The sequence below is a fragment of the Lipotes vexillifer genome, unplaced genomic scaffold (genome assembly GCF_000442215.2).
Source record: "Lipotes vexillifer unplaced genomic scaffold, Lipotes_vexillifer_v1.1 scaffold977, whole genome shotgun sequence".
Taxonomy (NCBI): domain Eukaryota; kingdom Metazoa; phylum Chordata; class Mammalia; order Artiodactyla; family Lipotidae; genus Lipotes; species Lipotes vexillifer.
The window spans coordinates 5,539,417-5,558,477 of NW_006783088.1; the positions used below are offsets into that span (position 1 = coordinate 5,539,417).

General features: G+C 54.9%; 1 protein-coding gene across 1 annotated transcript; it reads right to left on the bottom strand.

The window, feature by feature from the left end:
• Window positions 1-3,678: 3,678 nt before the first annotated feature.
• CUNH11orf96 (chromosome unknown C11orf96 homolog) lies at window positions 3,679-5,028 on the bottom strand. Its single transcript, XM_007455807.1, has one exon. The coding sequence runs from the start codon at window positions 4,693-4,695 to the stop codon at window positions 4,324-4,326; it is 372 nt and encodes a 123-aa protein (XP_007455869.1). The 5' UTR covers window positions 4,696-5,028; the 3' UTR covers window positions 3,679-4,323.
• Window positions 5,029-19,061: the final 14,033 nt, after the last annotated feature.

Here is a 19,061-nt window from a genome sequence, read left to right on the forward strand (position 1 = left end):
GAGTGTAGGCTTTCAAATAGAAAAGAAAATACATGTGGCAACCCAGCTCACTACTGACTAGCCGTGTGCCATCGCGCAAGAAACTTAACCCTGCTGACCCTCAGTTTTCTCCTCTGTAAAACGCCTGGTAAGGTTCTCAGGATGAAATCAGAGTACCCACAGGAGGTGCTCACGAAATGGTGGTCTTTATCCTCCCCCCATCTTGCAGAGCCCGGTGGGCCTAAGAGCTACCCGAAATGTGCTCCCTGACGGAGGACTCCCAAGTCCACAGCTGACCTCAATTCCCTGGGGTCACAGACAGCACTTCCCTCTCACCACCCCCCCGCCCCCCACCAAGCAGACCCAGGAGTGGCACACAGCAGACTGCAAAGGACAACCTGGCATTTAAACGAGTCCAAGAAACACCCTGATAAATATCTCCCCCAGGGCCAAAGAGGAATGTTTAGAAGAGGCTGCCGGCCAGGGCTGGGATGGCAACTTGCTACCTCCTCTGAGCTCCAGCTTGTTTGAAAACTCATCACCCAGGCTAGGACTGTGGGCTAAGGCCCAGGTGGGGAAGGGAAGGAAGGAGGCGTCTCCTTGGACAAGCTTGTAAAGCCAGACGGCTGTAAAGCCAGACGGCTGGGCAGGCTTCCACCCACCCCTGGCACATGCCAGCTCTACAGTTCCCAGAGAGGCGCTCTCACCCCGATTTTCTCTCTGCTCCAATGCGCATTCTCCAGAGTACTTTCTACCTCGCCTTCCCTCCCCACTACTTTCTACAGACCCCTTTCTCTCTCTTCCTCTCTCTAAGGGTGGCCCCTATTCTTCTCAGTCTCCTGACGTTTTCTGGCTCCTGACTCTGTATTTCGCCATCTCTCTCTGTCTCTGAGCTTCCCCGTTTCCCCGAGGGCCTCATTCCTTCCCATCTTTCTGGTTCTCATGCTCTCTTGCTCCCTCAGCTCATGTCTCCCTCTCCTTCCTCCTCTCCCACCATCTGGCCTCCCGGTCCAGCTCAGCCCAGCCCAGCCGCCTCCTTGGAGCCTGTGCTGCCTTGGATTCCCTTCGAGCCACAGGGAGGAGCTGAGCCCCAGAAGTTCCACAGGGGCCTCCGAGCAGCCCCTCCTGTCTCCCCTCCTTCCTCTGTGCAGAGCAGAGATGCTCGGGACAAGAGAGTGCCCCCGTGTAGTGCAGGGGCCATAGCACCCCGACCCAGCCTGCTGCCCCCGACATGATAGCATCCAAATCTCTACCCCCAGCCTCTCTCCGTGTCACCACCTCTTCCAAACTTCTTTCCATATTCAATCCTTAGAACTAACTGCCAGTATAGGCAAAAGTAAGAAACTGAAACAAATGGGACATCACTTTTATACCAAAGAGTGGGAAATTAGCTGAATTAAATGTGGAGTATCTATTCAAGAGAAGTTCATAAAAATCATGATATAGATCGATACATACTGATGTTAAATAGAAATCCAAGTAAGAAAAAAAAAAAAGCATCCTAAACAGTATTTAGAGCATAAACCCATTTTGTAAAAAAAATATATATGTGGAGATATATATATATATCCACATATATACCCACATATATATATACATATACATGCACACATAATACAGGCATAACCTCCAAAATGTTGACATATTTACTTCGGGGGTGGTAGGAGTATGACTGACTTGCTTTTAATATAATGAACAAATAGTTCTTGGGTAACAAAACCTTAATTTAAAAACAAATGAGGAAGTAGGCGAGAGGAGCATCAATCTTCCCCCCTGCCTCATTTTAACCCAACAAACTTTTCGGAAGCACCTACTGGGCACTGAACCCGGCCAGCAGCTGAGCAGGAATTGGAGCGATCGAATGTGGTCCCCTACAACGTCCTCAGACATTGGCCAGGATGACTCAAGGAGACCCTTCAGGGAGGCCTTTAGCTGGGGTATGGGCTGAAGATGGGGGGCTGGAGAAGGAGGCTCTCCAGCAGGGCAAAGGGTATTGGCAGGGCCGTGGTGCCCAGAGGGGGACGCCTAGCCAGGATATCAGTCTGGAAGGGTGAACCCATAGGAAGGCTTGCAGCACCTGCCTCTTGAAGAGTAGAAACAGGAGCTACCGCCCAAGATGTAAGAGAAAATGGGGGTGAGGGGGGTCAGGATGAGCGAAGAGAATGGGGAGGGGGCTCGGGGAGGGAGTTCTGAGCTTGGGCCACCCTCCTCCCACCCCAAGGGCCTCAAACCAGCCTCGCCACGGCCACTGCAGAGACGGGAATCAAAACATGGACCCACGGCTGCCTCACCATGCTGATGCCTTCGCAGTTAAGTGCCTTGGACATGTGCCCTCACGGTGGAACTGGTTGTTGCTGGGGACTGAAACGGCCCGTGTATTCCCAGGGGCGAGGGCAGCACCAAAGGCTGCAGTCCCCAAGGCCCTGAGCCCGGCCACCTTCTCTGTGAGCCAGAGGGGAGGACATTCTTTTACACCCTGTGTGTTCTATTTTTGTTTGTTTTCTTTCCTCTGCCTTCTCCTACAGAGCCCAGGGCGACAAGATGTGCAGGGTGAAGATTAAAGGCAGTTCAGATGCCCCGCAGGGCTGGGCTGAGCTGAGCGCCAGGCCCCCACCACCAGGGGGCATCCATCCTCTCCGCGTCTCTCTAAACTGCTCAGCGGAAAGCCTGGCCCTGGTGGCTCAAGTCTGGCGTGTTCTTGGAGGGGTGGGCTGGGAGGGGGCCCCAAGTGTGAGGACCTGCCCTCCTCAACCGAATGTGGTTTATTACCCCCATTACCACAACGGGCCGGAGGAGCCTCTTACACTGCTAACCCAGAGGATTCAGGGCGTAGACAGGGATGCAGACAGCTGCTGGAAAGCACTGGAAAGACAGAGTCCTGTGACGCAAGGAGCACTGGACGCGGAGTCAGGAGAGCAGGCTGCGGGCCTCTGCTCTTCATGTGACCTTTCCCTCTCTGCTAGGTTTGTTTTCTCATCTGTAAGCAAAGGGGTGTGTGTGTGGGGCGGGGGGGACTCCGTGGTATCCAAGCGCCCTTCAGGCTCTGACCAAAGACAGATTCCTTGAGGAACCTTGAAGAGGGCAAAGGGAAGAGCTGGAGAAAAGGACCAAAGAACCGAAACAGCCGCCGTTTGCTCCCCCAGCGCAGGAGCGCCTGGCATCACGCTGAGTCAGCACGGGGGCAGCGGGGCCCTCAACCGCAGGCGACTTTGAGGGCGTACCCACACTCTCACCAGCTCCCAGTCCTGCTTCGGACCCGACCACCCACATATCCCCGCCTGGGTCTCCTATCGCTGGCTGAGTCACCTCCCCACCCGTCGCCTGGAAAGGGCTCGGAGTGAGTGGGGTCTTCTTTGGTGGGTACCGGGCGATGACCCTGACCCGGGTCTCCCTGAGAGGTCAGCTGCGCCAGGCAGGCGCTCTCTGTCCTCACAGCGCCAACCTTCGCCTCCCTAGCTACTCCACCCCACCCTGGACGCCGGCGATGGGGAACAGACCCGGGAGGCAGGAGAGCTCTGGGCCGGGCACCGGGGAGGCGGGTAATGCACCCGGGCACCGGGGACGCGACGTCGTCCCGGTGACCGAAGCTTGTGGAGTTGCCTCCACCCGGAGATTCCCGGACCCCCGTTCCAGCGAATCATCCCCACTTCTCCCCCAGTCTTGGGAGGCTGGGCCCTCAAGGTTCAAGAAGTCAAGAGCCTTGAGAAATGCACTGTGCAAATATATTGACTTTATTTGTCTCCGTTCGGGAGTCTCACAGACATATCCAGGTAAAAAGATCGTTAAATAAACGCCGTCAGCCATCGCAATGCAAAAATAAATATCAATCCTCCGGCCACAGCAGCAGCTGCGCTGCACCCCAAGTCCCATCGGCCGCGCCTAACAATTATAAAAGTGTTCAGCGAGAGTGTGTGGGCGTGAGTGTGAACGGGTGTGCGCTGGGGGGCACGGTGGAGCCGTGTGCAAAATCGGAGTTGCAAACCATCGGACAAGGGCGTGGAGCGGCTCTCCGGGAAGCCCTGGTGACCCGGGGCGACTCGGCGAGGGTGCGCCTCCCCGCACACACTCACAGCACAGTTCGTACTGGGAAGAGTTAAAAAATAAACATTTACAAGGGCAGAGAAAGCGGGCCCCCTCCGTGGCGTTCCGGCGCGCGCTCCCGCCCAGGGCGAGCGCAGCTCGGGGCGCCCCGACCGGTTCGCAGCCGGGCGAGGGTGCAAGCGCTCGAGGGGCGGCGGTCCCCGGTTCTCGGGGGGACCCCGGGGGGCGGGGCCCCTAGGGGTTCGCACACCTGTCCCCGGCGGGCCGCCGAGGCGCGCGAGTCCCGGCTGCGGGCGGCGCCCCTCACAGGGCCGAGTCGGAGTCGCTGGAGTCCAGGCTGTTCCTCAGTTTGCAGCTGCCGAGCTGCTCCCTCTGCAGCGACAGGCTCTGCGTGCTGCGGCGCAGGCACTCCAGGCTCTGCAGGAACGACTTCTTGGCCTTCTCTTCCTCCATGGGGGACACGCCCTCCTCCTCCACCTCCTGGATCTCGTCGAAGGTCACTGGCTGCGTCTTGAAGCGGGACTGGCGCGGCCGCCGCAGCCGGCCCTTGCCCTTGGACAGCTTGGCGGGCCGCACGGGCTGTGGGAACTCGTCGGCCAGGCACACGAAGTGCGGCATCACTGCCTGGTAGCTGGAGCAGATGCCCATCAGCTCGCCGGGCTTGGCGGCCGCCATGGCGCTGCCGGCGTCTTCCGGGCCGGGCGGCGGGGCGGCGGGGCTCTCCGGGGGCGGCCGCTGCGCCGGGGCCCCCCGGGAGGCAGCAGCCTGGGGCTCGCCGGGCGGGGGATCCAAATCTGCTGCGGGGTGGCGGCGGCCCTCGCGGGCCCGGGTCGGCGCTCCTCGGGAGGGAAGGCGGACCCGTCGAGGGGCGCGGGGCTACGGGGGCGCTGCTCCGCTGCGCTGCGAGGCGCTCGCCGCCGCTGCTGTCGCCGTCTGCCCCGCGGCTGCCCGGCTCGCCGCTTATATAGCCGGCTCCTGCCCCCACAGCTGCGAGCTCGGATGACAGCGAATGCCTTTTAAAGCGTGCGCGCCCCGCGCCCTTCCGCCTGACGTCGCCCGGCCACTCTGGGAAAGTCGCGGCTCTTTCCCCAGCGCTGCTCGCCAGCCCGGCTCCGGAAGGCAGGCCCCGCCCGCGGGGGTTCCGGGAGCATCCGAGGCTCCGGAGAACGCTGCGGAGCAGGGTCGAAGGGTGGCCCCGGAGCACGGGTCCTGCCCGCCCTGGGATCCCCAAGTCTGGACCAACCGCGGCGGCCGCGGGGGCGCACGTCCGCCTCTCCAGCCTCCTAATCCCAGAGGCGCACAGTCAAGGCTCTTGGTTATTTGGCCGCGCGGGTTCTGCGCTGAGCGCGCGGGGCGGGGGCAGCCCCCAGTCTCCTTGCTGCAGGGAGAGCCAGGCCACCAGGGTTCCCCAAAACTGAGTTCCGAGGAAGGACTGGATGTCCTCTTTGGATCCATGCCACCTCCCTCCCCAAACAAACACACACACACACACACACACACACACACACGCACACACACGCGGGCACGAATACAAACACGATTTTTCCAGTCCACTTCTCTTCCCTGTCTTCTCTATGTTTGTCTCCTCACTACCCGCACCCCCCAAGTCCCTCGCACACCCCCATTCGTGCTCAGAAAAATGACACTTAGATATGGCACTAACAACAACAATAATCATAACTAACCATCTGGAGAGCTTTACTCCAAGCTAGGCAGTGAGCTGTTTTACATATATTATCCTACTTCATCTTCCTAACAGTCCTGTGAGGTAATTCGTATTTTCCCAGTTTTACATATGAGAAAGAGGAGGCACAGAGAGGATAAGTAATTAGCCCATTAGAGACTGCTGGGGAAAAGTGGGCTCCACTCCAGCGTCCATGCTCTCATAGTCCCCTGTTAGGGGTTGATACCTACCAATGCCCCCACGGCTGGCTTCCAAGAGCAGGTCCCCTGCCCCGGGGTTCCCAGACTGCCAAGAGGAAACTGTGAAGCATTGCTCTGACACATGGCCCTGGGATGCCAGCAGCCAGTTCACAGGGCTGCTGAGAAAGGAGGGAATCCATGGAATTTGGCCTCCATTCCTTCCATAGCCATTCAACAAAGATTTATTGAGAACCTACTGTGTACCAGCTCAGGAAAGTCCCTGCGCTCATGAAAGTGACAGTCTAGGCAAGGGGGCGGGACAGACAATAAACACCTAAACAAGAAATGTACTGTGGGTGGTGTGATAGTGATGCAGATGGAGAGGTGGAGGGGGGGGGCGAGGGAACAAGGAAAGGCTCCCCAGAGTGGGTGATATTTAAGGTGCCCCCCGAAGGACAATTGTAGCACCACCAAGTGTTTAATAGACGCCACGCTCTGAGCACTTTTTATGCATTAACTCATTTAATGCGTTCACTATTTTATTTAATCCTCTTAGCAGCCCTGGATAACAAGTACTTTTACTATCCCCATTTACAGATACGAAAACCAAGGCACAGAGAAGCTAAGCACATTTCCCCAAGGTCACACAGCTAGTAAGCAGCAGAACTGAGATTCAAACCCAGGCGACTTAGCTCCTAAGCCCTCTCGCTTACACACTACACTGAAGCTGTCTGCCCCGTGGAGGACAAAGAAGGAACCGGTGTGTGACCAGTGCAGGGAGAATGTTTAGGGCTGAGGGAATGCGGTGTAAAGACAGTGAGGCAGGAAGGAGCTTGGCTTCTTCCAGGAACAGCAAGAAGACCCACGTGGCTAAAGTAGAGAGGGCAAGGGGCATGAGAAGTAAGGACACTCACGGAAGGCCTTGAGGGCCATGTTAAGGAGTTTTAAATTTTTTATTTATTTATTTATTTATTTTAATTTTTATTGGAGGATAGTTGATTTACAATGCTGTGTTAGTTTCGGCTGTATAGCAAAGTGAATCAGTGATATATCAACATATATCCACTCTTTTTTAGATTCTTTTCCCATATAGGTCACTACAGAGTACTGAGTAGAGTTCCCTGTGCTTTACAGTAGGTCTTTATTAGTTATCTATTTCATATATAGTAGTGTGTATGTATATGTCAGGAGATAGCATTTTTTTTTTTTTTTTTTTGCGGTACGCGGGCCTCTCACCGCTGTGGCCTCTCCCGTTGCGGAGCACAGGCTCCGGATGCACAGGCTCAGCGGCCATGGCTCACGGGCCCAGCTGCTCTGCGGCGTGTAGGATTTTCCCGGACCGGGGCACGAACCCGTGTCCCCTGCATCGGCAGGCGGACTCTCAACCACTGCGCCACCAGGGAAGCCCAGGAGATAGCATTTTATCCTAAGGGCTATGGTAAGGCACTGGAGCATTCTGAGCAGGGCAGCTCCGTTCTCTGTTTTTAAAAGCTCACTCTGGCTGCCGTGTGAAGAGTAAATGGAAAGGCTAGGGGAAGAAGCAGGGATCCCACATAGAAGATCGTTACATGACCTGCAGATATAAGACACTGAAGACCTGGATGAGAGTGAAGAAAACAGAGCTGTAGGGAAGTGGTCAGATTTGAGATTTGTCTGGGGATAGATCTGAGAGAACTTGCTGATGGACTGGATGGCGGGAGGAGGTGTTGAGGGGAGGGGGGTGGAAATCAAGGCTGACATCTTTGTATTTGGCCTCAGCAAATGTTAGATGGTGGTGCCACTGATACAGGGGAGGGGTGTGGGGAAGAGAAGGTTGGGGAGGGGAGGGCCATTGTGGGGTTGGGGTCTGCAGGTTACCCATCAAAATCTACTACCCACCAGGGTGACGCCTGAAATGATCATATCAGAACCATATTATGTGAGAGAAAAAATCACTTCTCTAATCCTAAAGCCACTGTACTGGGGAGTTCCTTTTTTTTTTTTTTTTTTTTTTTGCGGTACGCGGGCTTCTCACTGTTGTGGCCTCTCCCGTTGCGGAGCACAGGCTCCGGACGCGCAGGCTCAGCGGCCATGGCTCACGGGCCCAGCCACTCCGTGGCATGTGGGATCCTTCCGGATGGGGGCACGAACCCGTGTCCCCTACATCGGCAGGCGGACTGTCAACCACTGTGCCACCAGGGAAGCCTGGGAGTTCCTTTAAATAGCAGCTTAGCAATACTCCGATACAGAAATTGGTACCAGGAATGGAAAGCTTCCATGTATAACAACCCTAAAACATGTGGCACTGGCTTGGCCAACAGGTGGTGAGCAACATGGAAACAAATACTGGAGAATGGAAAACCAGTGACCCTTGTTATGTTGTGACAAAACGTTTAATAAAAACATTACCTGTGATAATTTGGAAGGCAGACCACATGCCTACTTGAGCCACTAATTCTAGAAAAATGGTTGGAAAGAGCCAAAAACATTTGCATGTGTTGGCTGCTCGATGCTGCCTTTAGCAAAGATACTACAAGAAAGAGATTGGCTGGTTTGCAAGAAAAGATGAACAGAAAAGGAGATAACATAGAAAATCACTGTCCTCAGGGTTGGAAAAACCAACTGGTTTTGCCCAAAGAACAGGAGATCAGACGCGCTCAGAGCCTTATCTCAAAGCCTGTCTATTAGGCCAAACAATAAGCCAAACAAAGGAATCACCCCTGTGGCAAAGTATTCTCTTAGGGGTATTGCCTTGTCATCCAAGTCTATTATTTCAGATGTCCTTAGGGACTTTTAAACTTTCATTTAAAATGGGAGAGAAAGGGCTTCCCTGGTGGCGCAGTGGTTGAGAGTCCGCCTGCCGATGCAGGGGACACGGGTTTGTGCCCCGGTCCGGGAAGATCCCACATGCCGCGGAGTGGCTGGGCCCGTGAGCCATGGCCGCTGAGCCTGCGCGTCCGGAGCCTGTGCTCCGCAACGGGAGAGGCCACAACAGTGAGAGGCCCGATACCGCAAAAAAATAAATAAATAAAATGGGAGAGAAAGCAGTGGGTTGGGCAACACAGACAGACAGTAACTCCATCAAGAAAGGAACTTGGGGTGTGGTTACTGCCCATGGAACTGACTAGAAGCAGAAAGACCCAAAGCCTACTATGCTTCTGAAGGGATTGTTATTATCAACAAAATTGAAAGGCTAGACTTCAAAAGCCCATGATTGTCCCAGCCTAAATAAGCGCTCAAGGAGGACAGACTTTCAACACCCTGTTGGGTGGCGGTCGAGAGCCACAGACAAGGAGGAATGTGCCAAACGTAAAGCCGGGGGCCAGGGAGACACAGGATGAGGGAGCTGCCCCCAGAGAAGGGGGTCTCCCACCACCAGGGCGGGAAGGCCTCACCATTCTAGGGGGTGGAGTGTGGTAGAGACTGCTAGCTGTCCGCCCAGCTGGGCCCACTTCCCAGCTTCCTTTGCAGCTCCATGGGGCTGTGTGTCTAAGCTCTCATCTGTGCAAGCGAACAGAAGTCAGACTCCTGTCTCACTTGCTTAAGAAGAAATTCCTGCCCGGGATTTCCGTGTTCTTTCCCTCACATTGGCTGGAAGCCCTGGAGGTTTCGTGTTAAAGACAGCAGTGCTATCGTCAGTCTGGGTCCCTAAATGACCCTGTGGGATGGAGCTCTCTACCAACCTGAAACATTTCCCTTGGAGCTATTTTGTGAGAGAGCCACCAACTGAATAGTTTTAAGCTACTCTAATTTGGGGTCTCTATTATATCGACTTAGATTGTCCTAACCAAGAGAACCACCAGACATCCGGGTGGAGAGGTCGAGCAGGACCCTGGAACTTAGAGGAGAGGCGAGGGATGTAGGTGGCCGTTTGGGACTCGTCAGGGTGTAGACAAGGGAGCGGGTGAAAACCCACCTTCCAGACAGAGAAGGGCTGAGACCAGCCAACACTGGGAGGAGCGTGAGCCAGTCAAGGACTCAGAGAAGCAACGTCCAACAGGGTAAGAGCGACACCAGACGAACATGTCAGAATCCCAGAGAAGGATGTTTCTAGAAGGAGGGAGATGATTAGAATGGCAGTCTAAAGACAGGTCCTAGCCTGGCTCCACCTGAACTTACTGTGAGGCCTGGGCCAAGCCCTTTGTTTCCCTGCGCTGAGGACGTCTCAGCTCCCCTGCTGCTTCCTCAGAGCGGCCTTCCTGGCCACCCTCTTCAAGGCTCCCCCCTCGGTCACTGTCTGCAAGGCCTTCTCATTTATTCGTACTTGTCAGTGTGGTCTGCCTTCCCGGTGGACTCTGTCTTTCCAGGACAGGCTAGGTTGCTTCCCCTGGCCACCCTGGGACACGGGCTGGCCATTACCGGGGATGCAGGATGGTCCCTCATCTCAGCAGGCCTGTAGCCCTGGAACTGCAGAGGAAGGACAGAGAACGTCATCTGTGGAACACCTACTCTGTGCCAATAGTGCTTTACACATGCCTCTCTTAAATCATCCTCATGGCATCCCTTCAGCGGGACCCTACTATCACCCCATTTTACAGCTGAGGACTGAGGGTGCTTTGCAGCTTACCGGGGTCACCTTGGGTGTTAAGTGCTGAAGCCACCACTCAAGCCAGGTCTGCCTGACTCAGAAATCAGCGCTCACTGTTTGCCAACGGTGCATCTCACCAACCCTTTGATGTGACGGGAACAGCACAGGACTAGAATTCAGACACCCAGGTTGCAGCATCAGCTCCATCAGCCACATACCCTGTGGCCTTGAACCCATTGCTTCCCATCTCTGAGCCTCAGTTTCCCCGTCCGTGAAGTGAGGAGGCTAGACTCGCATTTGCTGGGGGCCCCTCCAGCTCTAATATTCTAGAATCCTTGGAAGGATGTACAGATGGGGGGACCCAGTTGCAGGAAGCAGATGTTTCCTTTTGGGCCAGAGAGTGGCAAGCAGCCCGGGCTGAGGCTGCAGGGGAAGGCTCCCCTCCATGGAGGGGGCTGCTGGGGGAGCAGATGGGGCAGGAAGATGGAAGCAGACTGGGGAGGGGCTTGTGCCATCACCTCTTCCACCATCCTCACCCACACTTTGGCTTTCGGGCAGAACCAGGGTTTGAAAATAGCAACCACCGGTTATTCGGCTATTAGCAGAGCTTTGTTTCCAAGGGAGCCTGTGGTACCCTGGCCCAGGTCAGAAGGGAGCAGGGATGCTGAGTCCGTTCCGGGATGCAGAGAGGCAGTGAGCCACGGAGGCTGTGCAGCAAGGTGGGAAGAACCAGGTCAGGGTGGTTCTGGTAACAGGTCCTTCTCTGCTTCCCGACAAGAGGGCTTGGCCTCTTCCTGTGGCTGCTTTGCTGCCCTGGCACAGACCTATTGCCAGCTAGAAGCCTGGGTCGGCTGGCTGTGCCCTCCTGCTCACCCAGAAGTCTCCCCAGAGTGGATCTCAGGCCTCCAAGTGCTGAATGAGGTCATGGTTATTCCATGTTGCTGTTCGGGTCCATCTGTACTCTGGGTGTATTTGGCTCAGCGACCACTTGTCTACGTGTGTGTGTGTGTGTGTGTGTGTGTGTGTGAATCCAGGTGTGCAGAGATGGAATACAAATGTGAATTTGGCATAAGGGGTGGGGAGGAACAAGTGCCAAGGCCTCTCCCCAGGGGTCCTGCCGCCGGGCCCCACCCTCCCCTCCCGCTGCGCCCTCTCCCCACTGTGGGCCCTCCGCACAAAGCCCGTGGCTTCAGCATCCAACCACCTGCTTCTGCCTTACTCAGAATGAGCTCTTGGTCTGTGGTACGACTGTGAGCATAAAAGTGTTTTGATAATTTCGCTGGACGGTTGCCATGACAATCCCCAGCAAGCTCCAAGAGAGGGTGTTCGTGTGTGCACGGGCGCGGGGAGAGAGAGCAAGCCTGAGAGACAGAGAGAAGAAGGGAGAGGGTGCAGGGAGATCCCCAACAATACCCTCAAGTCAGATCTTCAGCCTCCATTCCCCCCCCCCACCCCGGTGGCCCCATTCATGTCACGATGAGCTCACTGTCTAATCTGGGCCTCACTGTACGCAGTGCAACAGAATACCAGCTGCTGGCAGGGAGGCTGCTGGAGCTGGCACGGCAGGGCTCGTCCCACTGGGGGAGGCACCCTGACAACCCCCCACTCCCAGGATGAGCCCCAGGGAACACCATCCTGGACTGGGGAGCAGGGAGATTCTTGGGGACCCAGAGCCCAGGGAAACCTCCCAACAATCATGCCCAGGCTTTGGGCCTGGCTTGCTGCTGTGAATAATGGGAATGCATTTCCCTGCTAAGGGCTTGCTAGCTGGCACAGCTTTGGCAGCCCAGAGTCTGTGGCCCAGTCCTTCCTGCATGCTTTTTTGCAGGCCTGAGTGTCGCCTCTCCCGGGCCTGCTGGCCAGGGAATCACTACGTGGTTAATGATAAAATTACCAACTGTGGCACTTGAGCTTGGCACAGTAGTTTCCCCTCTATGACCTCAGCAAAGCAGGGATATCTTTGCTGTCTTTTGAGTGGAGAATAGGGGCTCAGAGAGGGGAGGGAACTAGATGAAGGTCACACAGCAAGCAGCAAGGTGGTGGCAGAATAAGGATGGAACCCAGTCCTGAACTTTTTAGTCCAGCCTCGCTGGCCTGAGGACAGGTTCCCCAGAAGGGGTCCATCTGGCACTGCCCCTCACATATAGGCAGGGAAACTGAGGCCCAGAGACACCCCCCAGCTAGTAAGCCTAAAGCAGCGCATGCAACCTCAGATTCTGAGAAATTTCACCGCCTCTACTGAACCACGAGCCAGCCCCATGTGTTCCCCAAAGCAAGCCCCAGGAACTTATTTATGTTCCGAGGTTAAAGTGCCAGTCTCTGCCCTGGAAGGAGAGTTTTCCTCGTTATTGGCAAAACAGAGCAGAGGGCAGCTGGAGCTGGCCGAGAACACAGAGGTGAGGGGGCCAGAGGTCTTCCCAGTTAGTGCCAAGTCCCAGCTACATAAGGCAGCATTTCAAAGGGCCCCTAGCCTCTGCTATTGGAGCTGTGTGGCCTTGGGCAAGTCGCCTCAGCTGACAGAGCCCCGGTGTCTACAGCTATCAAGAGCCAATGCGCACAGGAGCCCTGGGAGGATTGGCTTTCTGTGTTCTGGGAAGCAGCTGCCCAGGAGCAGCAGTCTCTGAAGATAGAGGTGCCCTCATGCCTGTCTCCAGCTTGGCTCAGATCCATAACAACTCGGATCTGAGCCCGGATATGGATGTTTCAATAATTATCATCATGGGAGGGGGGCACCAAAAAGAAAGTGTTGTGGGTTCTGAAGACAACCCACAAAGAAGACGTTCACGCAGCCTCGGCAATGGGTAACAGCATGAGAAGAGGCAAACAGCGTATCGAGACTGCCTGCTTGGGCACCCTGGTTCTAGTGTTTGCCAGAAAGTTCTTCTTGCTACCCTGTGAAGGCGGAGGCCTTGTGCCTGCCCCATCCTTTACCCAGGGTGGCGGTTATGAGGATCAAACCAGATTATTCTATGAGAACACACTGGGGTAAAATTTGCCCTGCAAGAGGGTGAATTTTTAAATGTATTCCAAAAAATTAGGGTTGAAACGATGCCCTGTTGTGTGATGTGTTGTGAGCCTGGCCTTGAACTGGCACACACCATCAGCCTCGTGAAAAGCTCCTGGCCCGCCATGGGGGCCCAGAGACTCCATTCTCCCCAATCCCTGCCTGTCTGCCTCCTCAGACATTGTCTCCGGCTGCCCAGTGGACACAAGATGCCTGCTGCACCCCAGTCTCTTTGCACATTTTGGACACGCTGGGGCTGCAGGTCACTCCCAGGACAGCCCACTCAAGGCAGCCTCTCTCCGACACTGCCCTCCTATAACTGGCCCATGGAAGGCATCTCCCCCTTCTTTCTTTAAGGCGGCAACAGCTGCCATTTCTCCAGCCATTCCCTCACAGGGACACCCAAGGGGATGGGATTTCAAGGAATGAGTTTTCTTCAGGCCAGGCACCAACACAAAGCACTCGGTACCTATCATCTCACCCTTAAGTTTATCCTGCAAGATGGGTGTTGCTATCTCCAAACTTTAGATGAGGAAACGGGCTCAGAGACATTAGGGAACTTTCACAAGGCCACACAGCCAGGCAGAGATAGAGCTAAGGTTTGAACCCAGGTCTGTCACTGCCAAAGCTCATCTCATCATCCATCAGCAGCTCTCACGATGCTGACTCCTGGACCTGCCCAGACAGGGGTTCAGTGAAAGGAGGGACACAGTGAAGCGGCTGTGCCTGAGGAAGAGTCTGGAGTTCCAACTGGGAGGCTCCACTTCCCAACAACTTTTTGTTTCTTTTTTTAAAATATATTTATTTATTTATTTTTGGCTGCGTTGGGTCTTCGTTGCTGTGCGTGGGCTTTCTCTAGTTGTGGTGAGCGGGGGCTACTCTTCATTGCGGTGCGCGGGCTTCTTACTGTGGTGGCTTCTCTTGTTGCGGAGCACAGGCTCTAGGCGTGCGGGCTTCAGTAGTTGTGGCACACGGGCTCCAGTAGTTGTGGCGCACGGGCTTAGTTGCTCCGCGGCATGTGGGATCTTCCCGGACCAGGGCTCAAATCCGTGTCCCCTGCATTGGCAGGCGGATTCTTAACCACTGCGCCAGCAGGGAAGCCCCCCAACAACTTTTCCAGAGAGAAGGCTGGTGTCCTCTGGCCCAGGCAGTGGTTGGGTGGGGTGGGGAGAGGAGTGTGGATGACATCCAAACCCACTCCTTTGCCCGTGGTGATGGCACAGGGCCCTCCCCACCCACGGACGTCCCGGCACTTGATGCAGTGCAGACAGGGCCCAGCCAGACAGTGGGCGCGCCAGGACCTCCCACAGAGGTGAGAGGGCACTCGGAGCAGTGCCATCAGGCCAGGGGCTCCCTCCCGCATCTGAGATTACTGTTTGAAGATATGAAGAAGAAAATCACAGAGGCTTGGTTGATGGGGGTCATGAGGCCAGAGGAAATGGAACAGAGCTGCCAGGTGCCAGCGCAGGAAGGAAACTTCCAGATGAGCTGGGTCAGTGTTCAGAGCGAGGGGTGTGACTCATTAGTGGGCCATACAATCAGTTAGGGAGCTATCACCAGCATTTTTGAATGATGCACAACAGACAACATCAGAGTAGAGACGTGTAATAAAGTATTGTTCTATTAAGCTTTAGTTTTAGTTAAATGTGTGTGTAAACTTTTCTTAACCATGAACTGTGGTCAAAACAGCTACAAAAAATGAAATTGGTGCAACCCCTGTATTCTGCAGATGGGAAAACTAGGGCCGAGTGCACAAGGGCTTGGCCCAGGGCCCAGAGACAGGATGCCAGGACACTACTGCCCAGCACCCAGGGGTCACCTTTCAGAGGCCCAACTTCTTACGCACCTTTTAACCTTAGACACGACCAGCCTTGCCAACTGTTACCCCATGTTGCTCCCAGGCGAGAGTGGGAAGAATACAGTGCTTTGTATTGGGGTGGGGGGCAATGGGGTGTCGTGAAAGAACTTTCTCCTTCCTCTCTGGCTCTCTCCCCGCCTCCTTTCCCTCCTCCCAAGCCCCCCTCCATGGGAGCACCCCAGAATCAGGTCCCTTTCCACACTCCCTCCCACTGCCCGCCCAATGGCCCCTGTACAGCCTCCTCCCGAGTCTCTCTTGGCCAGGCTGGGGCCTCTCTCCCCCAAGGCCTTGTCCTAGACCCGTCTACACAGAAGTCACACCACCTCCATCACAGTGAGATCTGCCCCAAGCCCGCAGGTTGGAGGAGCCTCCTCCCCGTCTACATTAGTTGATGATGCCAGTTACCCAGACCGAGACGGGTCTACACTGTCACGCTCAATTCTTGCAACAACCCAGTCTTATTGGCAGACAAACTCAGGCCAAGAAATTTGCCAAAGGCCACACAGCAGTAAGCGGAGGAGCTGGCTCTAGAACCAGGTCTACACGGCACCAAAACTGACACCTGGACACTACCCTGCCCGGCTGGTTCCTGGCAGCCGTTCCTCCAAAGGATCCTGGATGGGGCAGGATGACCGTGTCGGGGAGGGGGGAGTATCTCTTACCTTAGTTGCAACCAGGAAAGGAACGTTCCAGCCCCGGGGGGCGGGGGAAGAATACTGGAAATGTTCTCCCAAGCCCGCTGAGTTCCTCCTCCAGGAGGGGAGGACAGACTTCTCTGACAGGGGAGCTTGGAGAAGGCAGTGGCCTGGGGGAACGGCGAATCCCCTTCCTGCCCACTTGCAGATGTGCCTGCCCACAGAGAGGGAGTGTGCTGCTCGGCTCCTGTGTCCCCCGCCTGGGAGGGAGGGACACCGGGAAGGGCCAGCGTCCACCTGCTGGAAGCAGGCCTGGAGGCCCACCTCCTTGGCTCTCCACACGCTGGCGCGGCGGGGCTGGCAGCGACTCTCCCAGCAGCTGGCGGGGACAGGGCCTGCTGTGCTGTTTCCTTGAATAGGGTGCCCCAAGGCCCAGACTTGGTGAGGGAGTATCAAGAGTCTGACCATGGTCATGGACAGAAGCCAAGGTCTCCCATCCAGCTCTGTCAGACATGTTGACCTCATAGCTGAGCCCTGCGTCTGTTTTTCTTTTGCTTCAGGACTCGCGGCAAGAAGGGTTGTTACCAGCACCATGAAACCCAACATCTTTTCTCCTCACTGCTCCCAGAGTGCCTACCAGGCCACACACGCAGATCCCTCTGCCTGGGCTCCCGTCCAGGTCTCACACAGGTCTCCCCACCTCGAGTCCCATCCCCTCGCTCCCTCCTGATAAGTACATTTTCCTAAAAGTCTCAGCCCTCGGAGGCTCCCCACCATCAGAGCCTTTGGCCTGGGGCGGCTCCCAGGCCTGATCTGGGCCCATCTTCTTCTCTCACTGTCTCTCCTCCAGCTCAGCACTCCCTACACAAGCCCTGGACACAAGCCACCTAGGCTCCACTGCTCATGAGCCTTCAGGCTGTTACTTCAGGATCCTCCTTCCCATTCTCCAAGTGCCTCCTCCGCCATGCAGCGTTCCATGACCACTACCCCAAATTACGTCCCATATTCCTCCAACATGTGTGGCACTCACTGTCAGGATCCCTTGTTCCACATTCACCTTGTTATTGAGGTTCTTCAAGTATGCGTCTTGTTTTCTCAACAAACGACACACTATGAGACAACAATTCTAATACTGGCTAAGATGTACTGAGTGCTTGCTTACTCTATGCCAGGCACAGCCTCTCCTTCAAGGAGAGAAGCTTTCTAGAGCACTGGCCTGGCACGTTATTGCTGCTCAAAGCATGGCACGATTTTCTCAAATATACACAAACACTGGTGGTAGGAGAAGGTGGGGCAACCTTTCTGGAAAGTCATTCACATTATGTATTCAAGGCCTTAAAAACACATACAGCCTTCCGAACCTGGGCCAGGACCCCACTTTCAAGAATGTATTCTAAGGAACAATCAGACCCGTGCACAACGGTTTAGCCACAGGATGGCTGCAAAAGTGGAGGGGTGGTGCTTCAGTTTCATCAATTGTAAAGTGGGAATAAAAATAATGTCTAGCCCACGGCCTGTTATGTGGATTCATAAATCATGAGTTAATGTATGTAAAGCACTTAACACAGTGCCTGGCACAATATTCAGGCCCTATAAAAATGTTACTTATCTATTCTTTTATTATTTGGACTGAGGTCTGACTGAGGCCAAATCCTGGACTCCTAGCTACACTGCAGCGCCACCATCCACTCTCATGATTTCCAAAATCAACAGAATGGTTACAAATAGCAAAAGCAACTCCAACACAACGGACTGGGTACATGATGATACAACTATACGCCATTCTATGCAGCCACTTCTTAAGGAACAACAATTAATGTCATGCGTCGATTTAAAAAATAAGCAGCAAAAGGCTACAAGTTGATGAGTTCAGTGTGAAGTTGCTTTCTTTCTTTCTTTCTTTCTTTTTTTTTTTGGTAAGTATACAAACGTGTAGAGAAGAAATCCACTGCAAAATGCGAAGAGCTGCCATCTCCGGTGTGAAGCTATAAATGACTTTCCTTTTACCTTTCTTTTAAATGTCTTACCAAGAACACACATCCCTTTTGTAGTTAGGAATAAAAACTAACGTTGAAGAAAAAACTGAAAACCGTGCTGGTTTACTTCTATCTGTAATAGGAGGGCTCATGTCTCCCTTTTATATGTTCCCCACTGATCTAACACACAATTTCTGGACATAAAAGCCCTGGTCTTGAACAGAATTCCTGATTCAACACTGCCTGGCAATCTTGTTTACTCTTCCAGGCCAAGGCATTCTGTGCAGAATCTAGAAATGGCCTGCAAGGACAAGGAAACAATGTGACTGGTGGGGGTGTGTCACACTGGCCTGTGACCCGCTTGCCAGGCTGGGGAACATCATGAACTGACCCGAGGGGGAAGAGGCGGTGGAACCCGGCCAGGGCTGGTGCATTAGGAGACCAATTACCTGGGGAGCATGTGGCAAGGCCGCTAAGAGCTACCGGGCCTCGATGCAAGGCCGCTTTGGCATCTGGGAGCTCTCTTCAGTGCGCTGTAAAGAGCTTCCCAGGAGACGCTTAAGTGCAGCTGGATCTTAATATGATCAGCCTCCTTGTGCACAATTTCCATCTTGCTCTTCCTCCCACAGCCACTGGGCCTCCCCTCGCTGCCTGCAACAGAGGTGCAGGCACCCAGGGAGCCGGGCAAGGGGAAGGGTAGGGTCACAGGGCCATCTGTCAGTCACAGCGGCACTGCCCACCCCGCAGAGGGGTTAGGGTTGGGGCTAGCAGGGCATGTGGAATGTTCTACTTAAAATGATTACATTGCTAGGCACATTAGCATCGGGCATGTCACATTCATGAGCTCGACCCTCACAAGACCTCAGAGAGGTGGCTGCCTCTGTGTCCACTTCACAGCTGAGGAGACTGAGGTTTGGGAGCTGACAGACGGGTCCAAGGTGACTCAGCTAGGAAGGACAGAGTGGGACTCAAGGCCAGGTCAGCCTGGCTCAAGTTGAGGCTAGACCCACGGGGGCTCTGCAGTAAGTCTGCCAGATGTGGAGCCTGGGACAGAGGGGGTGTGTCAAAGCTCTTTCCTAAGTCCACCCTTGCAGGCAGCACTGTGACAGTAAGGGGGGCCTGACCAGTCTTGCCTGAAGTTGTCCAGCTAAGTCCCCCGAGCAGCTGGTGCAGAGCTCGGCCTGCTCTATGTTCAGCA

Coding starts and splice junctions, on each gene's coding strand:
- CUNH11orf96 (XM_007455807.1), bottom strand. CDS start 4,695: ATGGCGGCCGCCAAGCCCGGCGAGCTGATGGGCATCTGCTCCAGCTAC.